The 19,232-nt window shown below is 45.9% G+C and overlaps 1 protein-coding gene across 1 annotated transcript in view; it reads left to right on the top strand.

Annotated features, from left to right (window-relative positions):
- LOC127567716 (neurogenic locus notch homolog protein 2-like) overlaps window positions 1-19,232 on the top strand; it is a 152,077-nt gene that overhangs the window by 111,335 nt on the left and 21,510 nt on the right. Inside the window, exons 17-25 of the mRNA XM_052010682.1 lie at window positions 397-549; window positions 1,128-1,356; window positions 3,063-3,264; window positions 4,340-4,493; window positions 4,588-4,772; window positions 7,351-7,483; window positions 8,767-9,024; window positions 17,188-17,300; window positions 18,591-19,093. Coding sequence (XP_051866642.1) covers window positions 397-549; window positions 1,128-1,356; window positions 3,063-3,264; window positions 4,340-4,493; window positions 4,588-4,772; window positions 7,351-7,483; window positions 8,767-9,024; window positions 17,188-17,300; window positions 18,591-19,093 — 1,930 coding nt within the window. The remainder of the gene's footprint in view (window positions 1-396; window positions 550-1,127; window positions 1,357-3,062; window positions 3,265-4,339; window positions 4,494-4,587; window positions 4,773-7,350; window positions 7,484-8,766; window positions 9,025-17,187; window positions 17,301-18,590; window positions 19,094-19,232) is intronic.

Genomic DNA, 19,232 nt, shown 5'->3' with positions numbered 1-19,232 from the left:
ACAGTTTTGTACGGAGCTTAAGCATTGGCATGGGCTCGTTTGGACATATAGCCTCTTGGTAGCTTTTGGGTACCAAGGAATGAGGAGATAATCGGGGAAGGTGGATGTGAGGTAGGTCAACCTGGCTTTCATTGATTGGTTGAGCTGATACAACATCTGAACAGTGAACTACTGCTATTTCATGTGTTTTTGCATTTTTCTGCTCTAAATTCTGGGAAATTCCATTAATTATTTTATTTCTGTAACTACCACAATAAAGAATTCAACAAGTTATTATGTAGATATTTGACCCCTGGGCTTTACCTTACCATAGAGTGGAATTGTTTTAGTGGGTATTGAATTTGGAAAGTCCCCGTTTACTGCAATACATGGTTCTAATAAATATTTGTCTTGTAGGTCAGAGATGTTCAGTGGATATTGATGAGTGTGTTGCTGATCCTTGTAAAAATGGTGCTGCTTGTCAAAATACTCCTGGGAGCTACAAGTGTCGGTGCCTCCCCGGGTATACCGGAGTGAACTGCGAAACAAATGTCAATGACTGTAGCCCCAGTAAGTGCTTTAATGGTGCAATGAAATTAATAAGCTGCTCTTTGAAAGTAAAAGCTTGCTCTGTGTTATTCTTGCACAATCTCAACCCAAAATGCTTTTTACCTTGTGAAGTACTCATTGAAGTACAGTCACTGTTATAAGGTGGAAAACCCAACTCGTGCACAGCAAGGTCCCACAAAGACCACTGTGATGGCGACCATGTTGTTTCAGTGCTGGTGGCTGAGGATATTGTCCAGGAACTTGGCAGATTTCCCTTTGAAATGGTGCCACAGGATCACTGATACTACATTCATGTACAGTTGTCCGTGAAGTTTGGCAATTACTTTTAAGGATTCCCTAGTCACATTGCAAATCCAAGACCCTACATGGAGTCCAATGGCAGCCCCCTCTCTTGCTGGAACTCACCAGTACCACACTGAGGAATAACTTTTCAACCCAGAGTAAGATTCAGACCCAGCATCTGACTTGGCAGCTACAGTTTTTGTTCCCGTAAATTTTTGTTCACTTGGTGAAGCTTGGTTCATATTGTACCATCGGTACATAGTTAATAGCTGAAATATGATACTGTGATTGTACAGATCCGTGCCAGAATGGAGGCTCCTGTATCGATGGTGTCAACACATTCTCATGCAACTGCTTATTGGGGTTCACTGGCAATAAATGCCAGCAAGAGATAAATGAGTGCTTCAGCAACCCTTGTCAGAATGGCGGGAACTGCTCCGACTACGTCAACAGTTACGTCTGCAAGTGCCCGCAAGGTTTCAATGGGATTCACTGTGAAAACAACATGCCTGACTGCACAGAGAGGTAAGGGAAAGGAAGGTTTTGGTTTATGTAGCGCCCTGTACCACCTTCACAGCCAGTGACACCCTTTTTGAAGTGTGGTCATCATCAGAACATTGGAAATACAGCAGCCAATTTACATAGCAGACTCTCACAGACTGCACGGTGTCAGTGATTGAATTATCCAGGTGGAGCATCTGAACATCACGTGAAGGGAGCTATCGTCTTAACGTGACTGATCCTAGGCTGTCTCCAGTGATCAAGCATGACAACAGAAGGACACCCTTAACTAAATAGGTCCTTCATTTTAAAGCGTTTGTCATCTTGGGAGAATTCAGAGCAGTGGAGTGCCTGTTTCACTGCAATGGGAACCCAGTCTGAGACTGGAAGTGTTGCTGTATGTAAAGTTAATAATTTAGTTGCCATTTTCTGAGGGCGACGGAAGGAGGTCTGTCAGCCTGTGAAGCTTTCCATGTCCCACAGTCTTTCACGAGTGTGTTCAAATTGTTGTTGGTCATGGTGTGAAGGAAAGTAGAGCGTCAAATTATAATAAAAGTACAATATGTGAGGAATTGCCACTTCATTTCATCAATAAATGACATTATTTGCAAAGGATGAGGTGAACTTACCCTGCAGTGCAAGATGGTTGTTGGGGGGTGGGGAGTGGGGGAAGAGAAGAGGACTTGAAGTGAACACTGAAAGGAATGCTCGGAGGATGAAGCTGGGTGGTGGGGGCGGGGGTGAATATGAGTAGGTTAGAGGCTGAGGGAAGGGATTCCCACACATTGTTGCTGCATTCCTTTTTGCCATTAATCTCCATTAGCTCGCAGTAAATCAGCTGAAGCTTGCTGCAGGCAGTACGTCCAATCGCTAATCCTCAAAAGCAGCTTGGAGAAGTTGGGGAAGGGAGAAACAGAACTCTATTGTCTTTAAAATATGTGCTCTCTCTCGCTTTCTATGCCAGCGGTGAGCTCTCAGGGGATCCTTTCATGTGCGCCTGGGTGCTGACAAGTGATGGGCAGGGTGGTTGTTGCCCTGTTGTCCTCTTCCTTGGGCTGAAGCCGCAGAGTGAGTTATCTGCCCCACTACCAGTTCCTCTCTGTCCTCCCCTTGGCAGAGAACTGGCAGTTGTACAGAGCTCCATGTCAGACACTGATGATTCACTCAAGTGATATTTCAGCAGCAACAACCAGTAATTTTCCCCTTTGTTCCCTCCCACCCACCCCCAGCCCTTACGAGCTTCCTCTCATGCAAGGTGAGAGACGAGGATGTCGGAGACTCATTTTTGAAATGAATGCCTTGAATGATGTGAACTTGCAAAGTTTTCTGTGTTTGCAATAGTTACTGCTGCTGCAGTTTCCTCTGGAGCTCCCACACTGTCTTGTGCCTCCACATGATGTGTTGCTCCTGAAGTCTGCTGAGGAAAAGAAATTGAATACCATGTGACAGCCTCCTCTGTGAAGTACAATTTACTCCTCTGTCATCTTAATTGTAAGCCAGATTTGCAAAGCTTGGGAAAGCAGCATTTTAAGGAAGGTTTTCCTCTTCTAACTCATTGGGTAATCCCCATGGAGAAGTGGTCAGTGTTGTGGAGTGGTGACTTCCTGTGGCTGGCTCTGCTCAGGGCATTCATTACTCGTGTCGATTGGAATCATCTTGATTCCAGGAGACCTGTTTTCTTGCACACTGTCTTGTCAGGTGAACTGAGTGGACTGCTTTTGTCTTGGCAGCTCTTGCTTCAACGATGGGACCTGTATTGATGGTATCAACTCATACACTTGTCATTGCCAGCCTGGCTTCACTGGCTCCAACTGCCAGTACGACATCAATGAATGTGACTCTGAACCATGTCAGAATGGTGGCACCTGCATCGATGGGCTGGGCAGTTATCGCTGCACCTGTCCCTCTGGCTACTCAGGCAAGAACTGCCAGGTAAGAACTGCCTTGCAGCACCAGTGACCTGGGTTCAATCCTGACCTTGGCTGCTGTCCCTGTGGAGTTTGTACGTTTTTCCCGTGCTCTGGGTTCCTCCCACATCCTATGTGAGACATGCAGGTTGGTAGGTGAATTGGCTGCTGTAAATTGCTCCTAGTGTGTAGGTAGAATCTGGGGGAGTCAATGAGAATATGGGGAGAATAAAATGGCGTTAATGTAAATGGGTGGTTGACGGTCCGCGTGGACTCAGTGAGCCAAAGGGCCTGTTTCCATGCTGCATCTCTCCAGGACCCTCTGTGACTCTATAAATCCTGATGTTATTATCTTTGAACGATTTGCATGTATATTGTACCTTTCATAGCTTTGGGGTATCCCAAAGCCTTTACCAGCAGCTGAGTGCCCTTTAAAGCGTCATCACTATCGTAGTGAAGGAAATGCAGCACCCAATCTGTGAACAAAAGATCCCACAAGCAGAATTGTGTCAATGACTGGATCCTCTGTTAGTGACATTAGCTGATGGACAAATGTTGGCCAGGGTGTCTCTCCTACATGTTAGAAGGGAAAGTGAAACAATGTGATGGGGATTGTCACTGTCACTTTGCAAACCAATTTGTACTGTATTGTGGACAATGCTCTTTCAACATTGGTTTGTTTTCCTATTAATTCCCACTCAGGGTGTGGGCAAGGCTGCCACTCACTGTCACCATTAGATCCCCTGGGAAGGTGCTAGGCTCTCTGCTTGATAAATCCATGTGTCTCATCGGGCCACTTTCAAGAGACCTGATCCTCTTGCCATGAGAATCGGGTCACCTTTAAAGAGGATTCTTTACCAAACCTGCTGTCTTAATACCGGTTTTTTAAATAGGAGATTTGTCTGTGCTGAATTGAAACTCTGAAACTTGCTGAGGTGGGATTTGAACCTGCATTCTTGATGATCAGCTCCGGGCTCAATATTCCCAGTTCAGTAATGTGACTACTAAGCTATTGCGAACGAATGCCATGTGCAGTGGGTGGGCGGGTCCTGAGAGTGGCTGGTCTCCACTGGCTGATGCTGTCTTGTTCCGTGCTGTAGACCCTGGTGAACCTGTGCAATGGCTCGCCCTGCAAGAACAGAGGCAAGTGCATGCAGCGAGGTGCCACGTACCACTGCAATTGCCAGAGTGGTTGGACCGGCCTGTACTGCGACGTACCAGATGTGTCGTGCGAGGTGGCAGCTTTTCGCAGAGGTGGGTGAAGGAGAGTGTGATAGTTGGATGAAGATAACTGGCTGACCAGCAGATGTTCCGTTAACTGTTTTCTGTCACCCTTCTACCTTACCAGGCTTGACTGTTGAGCAGCTTTGTCAACATTCGGGGATTTGCATCAACACTGGCAACAGTCATCAATGTCAGTGCATGGCTGGATATACTGGCAGCTACTGCCAACAGGATGTGGATGACTGCGCATCGAACCCTTGCCGCAACGGTGCCACCTGTAAGGATTACCTGGGCAGCTATGCGTGTGAGGTGAGTGTTTCCACAAACTACTCCCTCACCCTGTTTAGGGCAGTGTTTTGGGCCTCAGTAATAATGGGGAGGACGATATCAGAGGAAATGCATGAAAGGGAACAGAGATGGGGAACTGGAGAAACTAACTTTGCACAGCAGATTGCACTGTCAAGGGACCTGACTCTGTTGCCTTGAGAGTGGGGACACTTTTTTGAGGGGGGGGGGGATTCTTCAAACCAGCAGAGTTTCCACTATACTGACATTTTAATAGCAGATTTGTCTGTGCCAAATTGAAATTCTGAAACTTGCTGAGGTGGGATTTGAACCTGCATTCTCAAGGTGATCAGCTTGGGGCTCATCATTGCCCTCAAGCGTCAGAATAGGTGACCAAAGTAAAGGCGATTTGTATTTGGAGAAAGGTTACACAAACAGTTGGAGGAAAGGGGTTGATGATGACAAGCAGGAGTACTGGACTGATTTGCAAATGGCAAGACTTAGCGTGAATTTATGCACAACACCTTGTTACACCTCTGAACTAAAACATCTTAGAATACCGATTGAAATGTAATTACTGGTGGACTGCAGGAAACACTGCAACCAACCTGCGCACACTAAGGTCCCACAGCTAGCAATGTGATAGTGACCAGATGACTTGTTCCAATCATGTTAAGCAGAGGATAAATGATGTTTTGCATAATAACTGATTAAGTGCAAGAGACTTGGCTTTCAGGCGTGAGTCTCTCTCTGGATTCAGTGTTGTGAATCCAGTGATGGAAAGGGAGCTATTTCCTGGGATACTGCGGATAACTCCCTTACCGTTCAAATGCCACGGAGGGGTCACCTAGCTCCCCTGGAGATAGCATGCAGGACCTTGTTCCTGGAGACACAAGAGACAGCAGATTCTGGAATCTGGAGCAACACACAAAATGCTGGAGGAAACTCAGTGGGGTCAGGGCAGCATCTATGGAGGGAAAGGGATAGTTAATGTTTTGGGTCAAGAACCTGCATCTGGGTTGAGGGGAGGAGAGATTGCTGGTGTTAAAGGGGTGAGGCAGGGGGTGGTAGATGATGGGTGGAACCAGGTGAGGTGGGAGATGGGAGACGGAGCCAGGAGGGGTAGGAGTGGTGGCTGGTGGGTGATAGTTACAGATAGAGAGGGACTCCCACCCAGAAGTGTGAATAATAAACACCCATGTGGAAAGATGATTAGGGTGGTATAGAGGCACCTCTAAGTTGTTCATGCTTCCTTCACCCATTGTTAGTTGTTGACCAGGGTTTGTTCTCGCCACTGCTTTGTACTTGGACAATGCTGCCCTGGGCTTCAGCCCACAGGGCTGGGTACATTGCCATTGAGACATACCTTGTGGGCTGTTGAAGGCGGAAAATCCTAAGAATGTACCACAAGAGCTGTGAGAACTGGGGCAAGGTCATCCCTCTGTAGGCAGGGAAGCCAAGCATATAAATCAGGTTTTCTTAAAACATTGATCCAGAGCTCCCCCTTGTGACTGTTAGTAAGAGTGGTGCAAAACTGTCAAGTTGCAGCAAAAGCTGGTTGGAGTTTGGTCATCTTGGGCACATTAGAGAAGTTACCGACCATCAGGAAAAACCTTTGGAGACTCCAGGAATTTGAGATTAATTTCCTGGATGCTGCTGGAAATATCTCAGCAGGAAAAAAATCTTCTTATAAAGAGCAATCATGGTTCACACTGTATGAGTTTTGAAAGCATTGGTAGGGAGGGGCATGGATGGTTGTTGAGATGTTTGGAGATAGGAAGTCATGATGAGACCTCCAAGAATGCATCCAGTCAGTGTTGGGCACCCCAACAGTATGTAGTCAGAGGTCCTTTGCTGGGGACCTGGAACATTGAGGGAGGTTTCCATTAATAACAATGGCTCACTGCATCCTAATCAATTGAGAATGATCATTGGACAAATATTGTCTGCCTTAGGGTGTGCGAACTCACCAGCTTGACCTTAGGGAACCACATTGATCCAATGTCTCAACTACAAATCGACATAACATCGTAGGTAGTAGCAGGGAGAGGCCACTTGGTCCATTCAGTAACATCATGGCTGATCTTTCATTTAGTGCCACTTTCCAGCACTTGTGTCTATCCTTGAAGGCTTCACTGAACACAACACAGAAGAAGGCTATTCGGCCCATTTAAGTCTATGCCAGCACCCAGCAGAGCAAACACATTTCCCTCCCCAACCCCACCCCCGTCCTCCCATTTCCCTGTACCCCTGCAACTCACATGTCCATTGGTTCCCCTTTGATTCTTTTGACACTTGGCTACACAAAGGGGTCATTTATAGCAGCTGATTAACTTACTAATACATGTTTGGATTGTGGGAGGAAATCAGAGCACCCGGAAGAAACCCACAATATCATGGGGAGAATATACAGACTCCAAGAGGCTAGAATAGAACCTAAGTGCCCAAAGCTATGAGACAGCAGTGTTAATTGTGGCTCCATGCCACCTTTGTTTAATAATCAGATTAATGCAGCAACTTGCAGTGGCATCCAGAAGCAACACTTGCTGAAGCAATAACTTAAATTAATGATTGTAATAATGGTCACTCCCATACCCTCCAGTGTGTTCCAGGGTACAGGGGACTCACTTGTGAGTCTGAGGTGAATGAATGCAGTATCTCGCGCTGTCAGAATGGAGGGACTTGCATCGACCTGGTGAATGATTATAAATGTTCCTGTCCACCAGGAACTGCAGGTAATGAAATGTGCCTTCAGATTTGTACCCTTTCCTTTACATTCCTTACATTGAAGATGCCACCAGCGAAGTTCGGTCCACATTACTGGTTGGGATTTGTCTAATGGTAATTGTCATGGCCAATGAGCTTGGGCTACAGTGGAATGGTTTTCAGGGAGGAGAGGGGTGAACAGTCCGATGGTTTCTCATCAAACATCTACTGGCGTCTGAAATAAAAACAGAAAATGCTGGAAATATTCAGGAAGTCAGGTAGCATCTGTGGAAAGACGAACAGAGTTGACCCCTTTCTCTATCCACAAACGTTGCTTGACCTGCTGAATGTTTCCGACATTGTATGTTTTTAATTTTCATTTACTGGTGTCTTCATGTCATTCCAGGGGATACTGGGGGAGGGTGGTGGCATGGAGTGGAGTGTAGACACAGAGTCAAACCAATGAAAGAGTGCCTGCATGGGTTTGTGAAAAGCAAGTCATGGGTAATAAACCCAGCTGAAACTTTGATCTCACAGAGATGGCAGGTGAGGTGAGGTTTCTTATATTAAGTTCTGGGAGGTGTTTGCATTAAAGGCAATTGCAAAAATGAGGGAGCATTGAATTGATCAGATTGCAGTAGGGGTGGGATTAGTAAGAGCATTGTAGACAGTGGTTAAGGGTAATGGGTGTGAACTCTGTTTGGCTTTGGAAGAGGGAAGTTAGATTAATGAACCAAACTTGTTTCCATGCTTGTATGAGCTCAGAAAGTAAAGCACCCTGCATCAGGGCTGCCATTTTAGAGATGCTCCTGAACTTGAACATGATTCCTGAACATCATGTTTGTGTTTCTCATTTGCTTCACATTTTGTGAGCCTGGAGGTTTACACAGGGTTGTCCTTAATCTCGGCTGCCTCACTGATGAACGAGTCCTCATTCAGACCTTTGAACATTAGCGATGATGATAGTTATTGAAGGGTGCACGTTTGTTGTGTAAATTCTAGTGTGGCTCCTGAATGTGTTCAACACCTGATCTGCCTCACTGATGCTGGCAGTCTTCCTACACTGATTCTTTTTCTTCTGTTGTGAGTGATTGTTTCCTCTTGGAAATAGAGGTGAGGAAGATAATATGTGGTGAAGGTCACGGGACAACTTCTTAAACACCTGGGAATAAATTGCTTGACCAAATGTAATAGCTGGGTATGATTGATTTAAAATAAGGGAGTGAGATGAGGAAGGGAAAGAGGATCATGTACAAAAACTACAATGGTAAGTCGTATTGTAGGTCTTATTGTAATTATTTTTTGTTCACAGGTATTCTGTGCGAAATAAACAATGATGATTGTGAGCCTGATTTTAATCCCCACACTGGGGAGTACAAGTGTCTAAATGGTGGCCAGTGTGTCGACAAAATTGGTGGCTATAGCTGTATCTGTCCCCCTGGTTTTATTGGAGAACGCTGTGAAGGGGATGTCAATGAATGCCTGTCCAACCCATGCGATCACAAGGGTATGCTTGACTGTGTCCAGTTAAACAACGATTACCGATGTAGGTGTCGGCCTGGTTTTACTGGTGAGTTACAAAGCAATTCCTTTGTTCTTGTTGAAGCCTATCTTCTCCTTTTGCTTGCCATTCCCCACATGATCATCACCAACTGACTGTCCTTGTGTCTGAGCATAAGCAATGGTTATTGGGTTGCTTAACCGCGTCATGTCTTCAGCCTTGGTTCCATTTGGCATGCACCTGTGGTACCATCTTCCTCTGCCTAGATGTTCAGGTGCAAGTGCCTTTTCTGACAGAGTTGTGTAGCACAGAAACGGGTCCTTTGGCCCAACACATTCACACCAACCGTTGCACCCACCTATCCTAATCCCATTTTCAAAAATCTTTGGCATGAGTTCACTGAGATCACTTGTGAGACTTCAGTATTGACCAGCTTGCCCTGATCTACTAACTTAAAAGCAATAGGACATTCAAAGCTGGAAAGACTCCATTACTTGCTGATTTAAGTATCTGAATGGATCCAGGCAGACCATTCTCAATCAATAAAGCAGAAATGTTCATTCCATTTGTTGTCTGGGACAACCTTATGTGAATCTTTTTTGTTTTCAGACTCTGGCATAGGAACTATTTTAATCTTAGGACTCTTTGGAGCATTTGAGATTATCTGAAATTGGTTGTTATTTTAGTGTGAGGAAGAGATTTGGAAATTAGCTCCTTGGAGATTTCCCAAAAAGCTAAATGCCCGAAAGTTGTCCCTGATTGAGAGGAGTTCAAATACAGGGAGACGTGTGACAAATGTGGGTGTATTTGGAGTTTGAAAGAAGGGGAGCAACCTCCTTTTCATCTGATCCAAAAGGTTGTATTTGAGCATGTTGTTGAGGGATAACCCTAAAGGACACAATTTCCAAAACGGAGCAGGACATGAGGAACTGGACGGACAGTGAGCACAGTGTCCATCACTGCTCCTCATGGTCCATGTGTTCTTACAGTAGCTTTGTGTCAGTTTGAGCACAGTTTTGACTGATTGAACAGTTTTGGTGTGCTCCATCCATAATCAGGTAGGCTCAGCAGCTGCAAAGAAAGGTCCGATCACCTCATTCTTCTTGTGATGCAGGAGGTCATTTGTTCCATCAAGATTCTGCTAGTTCTCAGATCAATCCCATCAACATCATTGCCTCCCCTTCACTCTCTGTAACCTATTCTCTCTCATATGCCCATCAGCTCCCCCAGATTCTACTACTCACCCACGCATGAGGGGCAATTTACAGTGGCCAATTAACCTACCAACTTGCATGTCTTTGGGATGTGGGAGGAAACCGGAGCACCGGGGCAAACCCACGCAGTTGGAGGGAGAACGTGCAAACTCCACACACAATATGCCCAAGGATCGAATCCGTAACAGAATCAGATTTATTATCACTGACATGTGACGTGAAATTTGTTGACTTTGCGGTAGCAGTACAGTACAGGGTAGCTGGAGCTGTGAGGCAGCAGCACTACCTAGTGTTCCCTGAACCCATGAACACTACCTTGCTATTCCTTTTATTTTTGCGCTATTTATTTATTTTAGTAATTTTATGTCTTTGCACTGTACTGCTGCCGCAAAGCAGCAAATTTCACATCATCTAAATCAGTGATAATAAATCTGAATCTATCTGCGCACTATTCATATCAGGGCTTTGATCTATGTCAGATCTATTTTCAGATCACTGATTAAGTGTTTCTGGGGGAAACCATAGGGGTCACTTGTCTAGCTATATCATTCCTCCTTGCTCCAGAGGAGGAGAGATGAGAGGAGGATTCCATTTTCCAGAGCTTAAACCAGCACCACCACTGGCTGGATGAGGGAGTGCTGGTTGCAGCCAAGTCCAGAGTTCAAGGGACACACCTACTTGGAAGGTTGAAGGGCTGAAGGGTGTTGCAGTGATGGGGAATCACAAGCTTGCTGCCTGGAGCTGACCCATAATTCCTCAACTATAAGACCATAAGACATAGGAGCAGAATTAGGCCATTCGGCCCTTTGAGTCTGCTCCACCATTCGATCATGGCTGATTTATTTTTCCCTCTCAACCCCATTCTCCTGCCTTCTCCCGCGACCTTTGATGCCTTTACTAATCAAGAACCTATCAACCTCCGCTTTAAATATACTCAATGACTTGGCCCCCACAGCCGTCTGTGGCAATGAATTCCACAAACTTACCACGCTCTGGCTAAAGAAATTCCTCCTCATCTCCATTCTAAAGGGACGTCCTTCTATTCTGAGGCTGTGCCCTCTGGTCCTAGACTCTCCCACTACTGGAAACATCCTCTCCATGTCCACTCTATCCAGGACTAGGTTTCAATAAGATCCCGCCTCATCCTTCTAAGCTCCAATGAGTACAGGCCCAGAACCATCGCTCCTCATATGTTAACCCTTTCATTCCTGGGATCATTCTTGTAAACCTTCTCTGGACCCTCTTCAATGCCAGCACATCCTTCCTTAGATATGGGGCCTAAAACTGCTCATAATACTCCAAATGTGGTCTGAACAATGTCTTATAAAGCCTCAACATTACATTCTTGCTTTTATATTCTAGTCCTCTTGAAATGAATGCTAACATTGCATTTGCCTTCCTTACTACCGACTCAACCTGCAAGTTAACCTTTCGGGAATCCTGCACCAGGACTCCCAAGTCCCTTCACACCTCCAATTTCTGAATTCGCTGCCCCGTTTAGAAAATAGTCTATGCCTTTATTCCTTCTACCAAAGTGCATGACCGTACATTTCCCTATGCTGTATTCCATCTGCCACTTTTTTGCCCATTCTCCTAACCTGTCCAAGTCCTTCTGCAGACTCCCTGCTTCCTCAACACTACCTGCCCCTCCACCTATCTTTGTATCATCCGCAAACTTGGCCACACAGCCCTCAATTCCATCATCCAGACCATTAACATATAACGTGTAAAGTAGCAGACCCAATACCGACCCCTGCGGAACATCACTAGTCAATGGCAGCCAACCAGAAAAGGCCCCCATTATTCCCACTCTTTGCCTTCTGCCAGTCAGTCAATCTTCTGTCCGTGATAGTACCTTTCCTGTAATACCGTGGGCTCCTATCTTATTTAGCAGCCTCATGTGTGGCACCTTGTCAAAGGCCTTCGGAATATTCAAGTAGGCAATATCCACTGACTGTCCTTTGTCAATAACCATAGAACAATACAGCACAATACAGGCCCTTCGGCCCACCATGTTGTGCCAACCTTTAAACCACACCTAAGACCATCTAACCCCTTCCTCCCACATATCCCCCTATTTTAAATTCCTCCATATGCTTATCTAACAATCTCTTGAACTTGACCAACGTACCTGCCTCCACCTCTACCTCAGGCAGCGCATTCCATGCACCAACCACTCTCTGGGTGAAAAACCTCCCTCTGATATCTCCCTTGAACTTCCCACCCATTACTTTAAAGCCATGCCCTCTTGTATTGAGCATTGGTGCCCTGGGAAAGAGGCGCTGGTTGTCTACTCTATTCCTCTTAATATTTTGTATACCTCTATCATGTCTCCTCTCATCCTCCTCCTCTCCAAAGAGTAAAGCCCTAGCTCCCTTAGTCTCTCCTCATAATGCATACTCTCCAAACCAGGCAGCATCCTGGTAAATCTCCTCTGCACCCTTTCCAATGCTTCCACATCCTTCCTATAATGAGGCGACCAGAACTGGACACAGTACTCCAAGTGTGGTCTAACCAGAGTTTTAAAGAGCTGCATCATTACCTCGCGGCTCTTACAGATCATGCTCATAGATCCTATCTCTAAGAATCCTTTCCAACAGCTTGCCCACCACAGATGTAAGGCTCACTGGTCTGTAATTTCCTGGACTATCCCTACTACCTTTTTTGAATAAGGGGACAACACTTGCCACCCTCCAATCCTCCGGTACCATTCCTGTGGACAACAAGGACTCAAAGATCCTAGCCACCGGTTCAGCAATCTCCTCCCTCGCCTCGCGGAGCAGCCTGGGGTATATTCCGTCAGGCCTCGGGGACTTATCTGTCCTAAAATCTTCTAACAGCTCCAACACATCCTCTCTCTTGATATCTACATGCTCTAGAACGCTGTCCTCAGCGTCATCAAGGCCCCTCTCCTTGGTGAATACTGAAGAGAAGTATTCATTGAGAACCTCACCCACTTCCACAGCTTCCATGCACATCTTCCCACCTTTGTCTCTAATCGGTCCTACCTTTACTCTCGTCATCCTTCTGCTCTTCACGTATGTGAAAAAAGCCTTGGGATTCTCCTTAACCCTACTCGCCAAGGCTTTTTCATGTCCCCCTCTTGCTCTCCTTAGCCCCTTCTTAAGTTCCTTCCTTGCTACCCTATATTCCTCATAAGCCCTATCTGATGCTTGCTGCCTACACCTTCTGTATGCTGCCTTCTTCCTCCTAACTAGTTGTTCCACCTCTCTTGTCACCCATGGTTCCTTCACCCTGCCATTCTTTCTCTGCCTCACTGGGACAAATTTATCCCTAACCTCTTGCAAGAGATCCCTGAACAAGGACCACATCTCCATAGTACATGACCCTTCAAAAACGTTATCACAATTTACACTCGCAAGTTCTAGCCTTATAGCTTCATAATTTGCCCTTCCCCAATTAAATATCTTCCCATCCTCTTTGCTCCTATCCTTATTCATGACAATGCTAAAGGTTAGGGAGCAGTGGTCACTGTCCCCCAGATGCTCACCCACTGAGAGATCTGTCACCTGACCCGGTTCATTACCTAATACTAGATCTAATATGGCATTCTCTCCAGTCGGCCTGTCAACATATTGTGACAGGAATCCGTCCTGGACACACTTAACAAACTCTGCCCCATCTAAACCTTTGGCACTAAGCAGGTGCCAGTCAATATTTGGGAAGTTGAAGTCTCCCATGATAACAACCCTGTTATTCCTGCACCTTTCCAAATTCTGCCTCCCAATCTCCTCCTCAGTATCCCTGCTGCTACCGGGGGGCCTATTAGAGTACTCCCAGTAGAGTAACTGCTCCTTTCTTGTTCCTAACTTCCACCCATACTGACTCTAGAGAGGATCCTTCTACATTATCCACCCTTTCTGCAGCTGTAATAGTATCTCTGACCAGTAACACCACCCCTCCTCCTCTTCTCCCCCCTCTCCCTATCCCTTTTAAAACACTGAAATCCAGGAATATTCAATATTCAAGAATACTGTGGACCCGATCAGAGACATCCCGGACCCTGGCACCTGGGAGGCAATATACCATCCGGGATTCATGCTCACTTCCACAGAACCTCCTGTCTGTTTCCCTGACTATTGAGTCCCCTATCACTACTGCCCTCCTCTTCTCCTGCCTTCCCTTCTGAGCAGCAGGACCAGTCCCAGTGCCAGACACCTGGCACCTGCTGCTTGATCCCTATCCAGCCTGTTACTTCCTCAAAGAATTCCAACTGATTTGTAAGGCAAGATCTCACCTGAAGGAAACCATGCTGACTTCAGCCTGTTTTATCATGAGCTTCCAAGTACCCTGAAACCTTATCCTTAATAATGGACTCTAACATCTTACCAACCACTGAAGTCAGGCTAACTGGCCTATAATTTCCTATCTTTTGCCTCCCTCCCTCCTTAAAGAGTAGAGTGACATTTGCAATTTTCCAGTCCTCCAGAACCATTCCTGACTCTAGTGATTCTTGAAAGATCACTACTAATGCCTCCACAATCTCTTCAGCTACCTCTTTCAGAACCCTGGGGTGCAGTCCATCTGGTCTAGTTGACTTATCTACCTTCAGACCTTTCAGTTTCCCAAGCACCTTCTCCTTAGTAATAGCAACTACACTCACTTTTGCCACCTGACTCGAATTTCTGGCACGTTGCTGGTGTCTTCCACAGTGAAGTCTTACGCAAAATACTTATTCAATTCGTCCGCCATTTCTTTGTTCCTCATTACTATCTCTCCAGCATCATTTTCCAGTGGTACTATGTCCATTGTTGCCTCTCTTGTACTCTTTATATATCTGAAAAAACTTTTGGTATCCTCTTTTATATTATTGGCTAGCTTACCTTCATATTTCACCTCTTTTCCCCTTATTGTTTTTTTAGTTGCCTTCTGCTGGTTTTTAAAAGCCTCCCAATCCTCTAGCTTCCCAATAATTTTTGCAATATTGTATGCCTTCTCTTTTGCTTTTATGCTGTCTTTGACTTCACTTGTCAGCCACGGTTGCCTCATCCTCCCTTAGAATGCTGCTGCTGCTTTGGGATGAAGTGATCCTGCATCTTCCAAATTACTCCCAGAAACTCCTGCCATTGCTGCTGTACCGTCATCCCTGCCAGGGTCTCCTTCCAATCAACTTTGGCCAGCTCCTCTCTTATGCCTCTGTAGTTACCTTTACTCAACTGTACTACTGATACATCCGATTGTAGCTTCTCCCTCTTAAACTGCTGGGTGAATTCTATCATATTATGATCATTGCCTCCTCAGGGTTCTTTTACTTTATGCTCTCTAATCAAATCCGGTTCATTGCACAACACCAAATCCAGAATTATCTTTGCCCGCATGGGTTCGACTACAAGCTCGTCTAAAAAGCCATCTCATAGGCATTCTACAAATTCCTTCTCTTGGAAACTGATTTTCCTGATCTGTCTGCATATTGAAATCCCCCCATGACCACCATAACATTGCCTTTTTTACATGCCTTTTCTATCTCCTGTTGTAATTTATGCCCCACATCTTAGCTACTATTCGGAGGCCTGTATATAACTCCCATCAGGGTCTTTTTACCCTTGCAGTTTCTTAACTCTACCCACAAGGATTCTATGTCTTCTGATCCTATGTCACTTCTTGCTAAGGATTTAATTTCATTTTTTTTACCAACAGAGCCACCCCACCCCCTCTGCCTGCCTGCCGGTCTTTTTGATAGGATGTGTATCCTTGGATGTTTAGCTTCCAACTTTCACTCACAACTCTGTAGTCTGTGGTGCCCACAACAACATATCTGCCAATTTCTAACTGCGCTATGAGCTCATCTACCTTATTTTGTATATTGCGTGCATTCAGATATAACACCTTCAGTCCTGTATTCACCACCCTTCTTCTCAAATTTGTCTCCATGCTGCCTGAAGTTAAATTCTTATCCCTTTCTAAACTTTGTCTTAGTCTTTATTCTGGAAACTTCAGTAACCTCTCCTGCACTTTCCTTCCCTTTTACTTTATCCATTCTTTCCCAATCTGTTGAACCCACCCCCCTACTATTTAGTTTAAAGCCCTATCTGCAGCCTTAGTTATGCAATTCACCAGGACCTTGGTCCCAGCATGGTTCAGGTGGAATCCATCCCATTGGAACAGCTCTCTCCTGCCCCAATATTGGTGCCAATGTCCCATGAATTCAAACCAACTTCTCCCACACCAATCTTTGAGCCACACATTTAACTCTCTGATCTTATTGACCCTGTGCCAATTTGCATGTGGCTCAGGTAGGAATCCAGAGATTATTACCTTTTTGGTTCTGCTTTTTAATTTAGTCCCTAGCTGCTCAAATTCCCTCAGCAAAATCTCTTTCCTTGCTCTTCCTACGTCATTGGTACCCACATGGACCACGACAACTGGATCTTTCCCCTCCCATTCCAAATTCCTCTGCAGGTGAGATGTGATGTCTGAACCTGGGCACCAAGCAGGCAACACACTCTCGATCCTTGCGACAGAGAATTGTGTCTATTCCCCTGACTATGCTATCTCCAATCACAGCTACATTTCTCTTCTCTGCCCCTTCTTGAATAGCTCAACAAAGGGGTCCACCAGCTTCCTATGTAACAATACAAAACTTGGTATGTTAATCTCCTACATTGTTCCAGCAAGGAATTGCCATAACGTACTTTTCTGTTCCTGTTGATGTTAGATTTCCAGAGCCGAGAACTCCCAGTTTTTCCATTCTGACTTACTTAATAACTAAAAGAAAAGTCCTTAGATGTTTCATTGAAGCATCTTGTCTACCTTTTGTTCAGATGCACTTTGTGAATTAAAGTCAAAAATGTAACCTATCCCTTGTGTAGGATGTGGTTGTGACCAAAATGGTGGCAAGTCCTCCCTCCACCACTCTCTTCTAAATACCAGTCATGTAATAAAGCAAGTGTTGATGGCAACTTGTCACCCAGCACTCATGCTGTTTAATGCCAAGGGTGATGAGAATATTTCATCCCGGTGTGTTCAGCCGCTGATGTGAGCCACTGCTATTTTGTAGGCCGCCACTGTGAGACTGTCATTGATCTGTGCCTTTCTCAGCCGTGCCAGAATGGAGGGACATGCATGTTTGCTGTCAACACCCCTCTGGGATACACCTGCCAGTGCAGACCTGTAAGTGGAACCATTTTTTTCTCCTTGCTAGTTGTGAATGAATTTTCCTCAGTTGTGATAATTTTTCTGTAAAATTCATGCTTGAATCAATAGCCACAAGACTCATCCCTTCAGTATTTATTTTGAGCTATGTAAACATCACAGTGACATTTTGTTCACCAGGGTGGCTCTACGAATGACCTGGCTCCACAGGCTGCCAGTTACCCTTTTGCCACTTACCAAGGGTTATGTCTTGTTAGCTGATGTCTTAAAGGAACCCACTCAGTTAGCTTTCCCTTTGCATCTGTGATTAGTGCAAGAATATAAATCTTAAGAGCAAGAAAAGGCCATGCAGCCTCCTCAGAGCTTCTCCACCAAGAGGCCCACTTATAATTTTGTACGTTTGTACTTCCAGTTGAAGGTTCATTTTGTTTTGATGATCTTTCATGAACATCTTGAAGTTCTCCCTTTGACAGTGGGGCAGGCTCAAACTATGCATTGTTTAGTTTGTTGTAACTGACCAAATCTTCCCTTGCCCCTGTTTTAAACATTGCTCCAAGGGTTCCTGGCTGCTAACCTATTTCAAAAGCCAGCAAGCCCAGGTTTTGGTTGTCTCCTGTGGTGTGGGCTTCTGAGGAGGATCAGCTTGACCCCTCAACAGAACTGTCTTCCCTCACCAGCACCCTAATCTTACTTCCCCATAAACCCATCAAAACTTAGGGTGTGCATTTAAGGTGAGGGGGGAAAGGAAGAGATGTGCAGGGCAAGTTTTTTTTTAACACAGTGAGTGGTAGGTGTCTGGAATGGACTGCTGGGGGAGTGGTGGAAGCAGATAGGGTGGTGACATTGAAGAGGCTGTTAGCTAGACACATGAATATGCAGGGGATGGAGAGATGTGGATGGTGTACAAGCAGAAAAGAATGAGGTTAATTTGGCATTGTGTTTAGCACAGACATTGTGGGCTGAAGGGCCTGTTCCTGTGCTGTACTAAAACTAAATGTGACACTGGAAACATGACAACCAATTTTCTGCTGCTGTGACCGACAGACAGCAAACTAGTCGTCGTCCTGGTGTCTCAATAGCCAGGACTAGTTTATATTTTAGTGACCGATTTGCCATAGATTTTGCCGTCACTTTCATGGCCCTGTTTAGCTTCCAGCCCGCGAGTCCCTGAAACCTTTTGGGCAGTTGAGTCCAGACACGGGGAAAGGAGGTGTCACCTGCCTGACCAGTGCACATGGCCTCTCAGCCATCAGGTTGACAGAGGAACGATCTCACTTTGTTTGCACCTGATTTTAATTCCCTCTGCAGGGCGTAATGGGCGCAAGTTGCGAGTACACCAACTACACCTGCGGGCAGGTATTGTGCCGGAACGGTGGGACGTGCTCCATGACCCCCCAGGGCCCTAAGTGCACATGTCCGAAGGGATTCGGAGGCTCCGAGTGCCAGCTGCCAAGTTGTTCCACCCAGCCTTGCCACAATGGTGGGAGCTGCCTGCCCAAACCCACACCGCCATTCTTCAGCTGCCGCTGCCCCGCCCCCTACAGTGGCCAGACCTGCACCCAGATCCAGAGCTGCCTCTTGCCGCAGTGCAAGGAGAAGGCCCGGGACCGGATGTGTGACCAGGAGTGCAACAACCACGAGTGCGAGTGGGATGGCGGCGACTGCTCGCTCAACCTGAACCCCTGGGAGAACTGCACGGAGAGCCTGCAGTGCTGGAAGTACTTCAACAACAACCAGTGCGACGAGGCCTGCAACACAGCCGAATGCCTGTTCGACAACTTCGCCTGTCGCAACAGCCAGAAGTCCTGCAAGTACGTTTCACAAACTTTGCCGGGGTTTGGAGCTCTTGCTTTCCAGCGGTCCGCGTGTGCAAGGAGGAAGAGGAAAGGAAGGAGTTGCACTTTAAGTTTAAGTTTATTGTCATTGTCATGTGCACCAGTATATGTGTGC

The sequence above is a fragment of the Pristis pectinata genome, chromosome 3, assembly GCF_009764475.1.
Source record: "Pristis pectinata isolate sPriPec2 chromosome 3, sPriPec2.1.pri, whole genome shotgun sequence".
In the NCBI taxonomy this organism is placed as follows: Eukaryota; Metazoa; Chordata; class Chondrichthyes; order Rhinopristiformes; family Pristidae; genus Pristis; species Pristis pectinata.
Note: the sequence above shows the minus strand (reverse complement) of the source record. Positions and strands in the feature narration are given on the sequence as shown.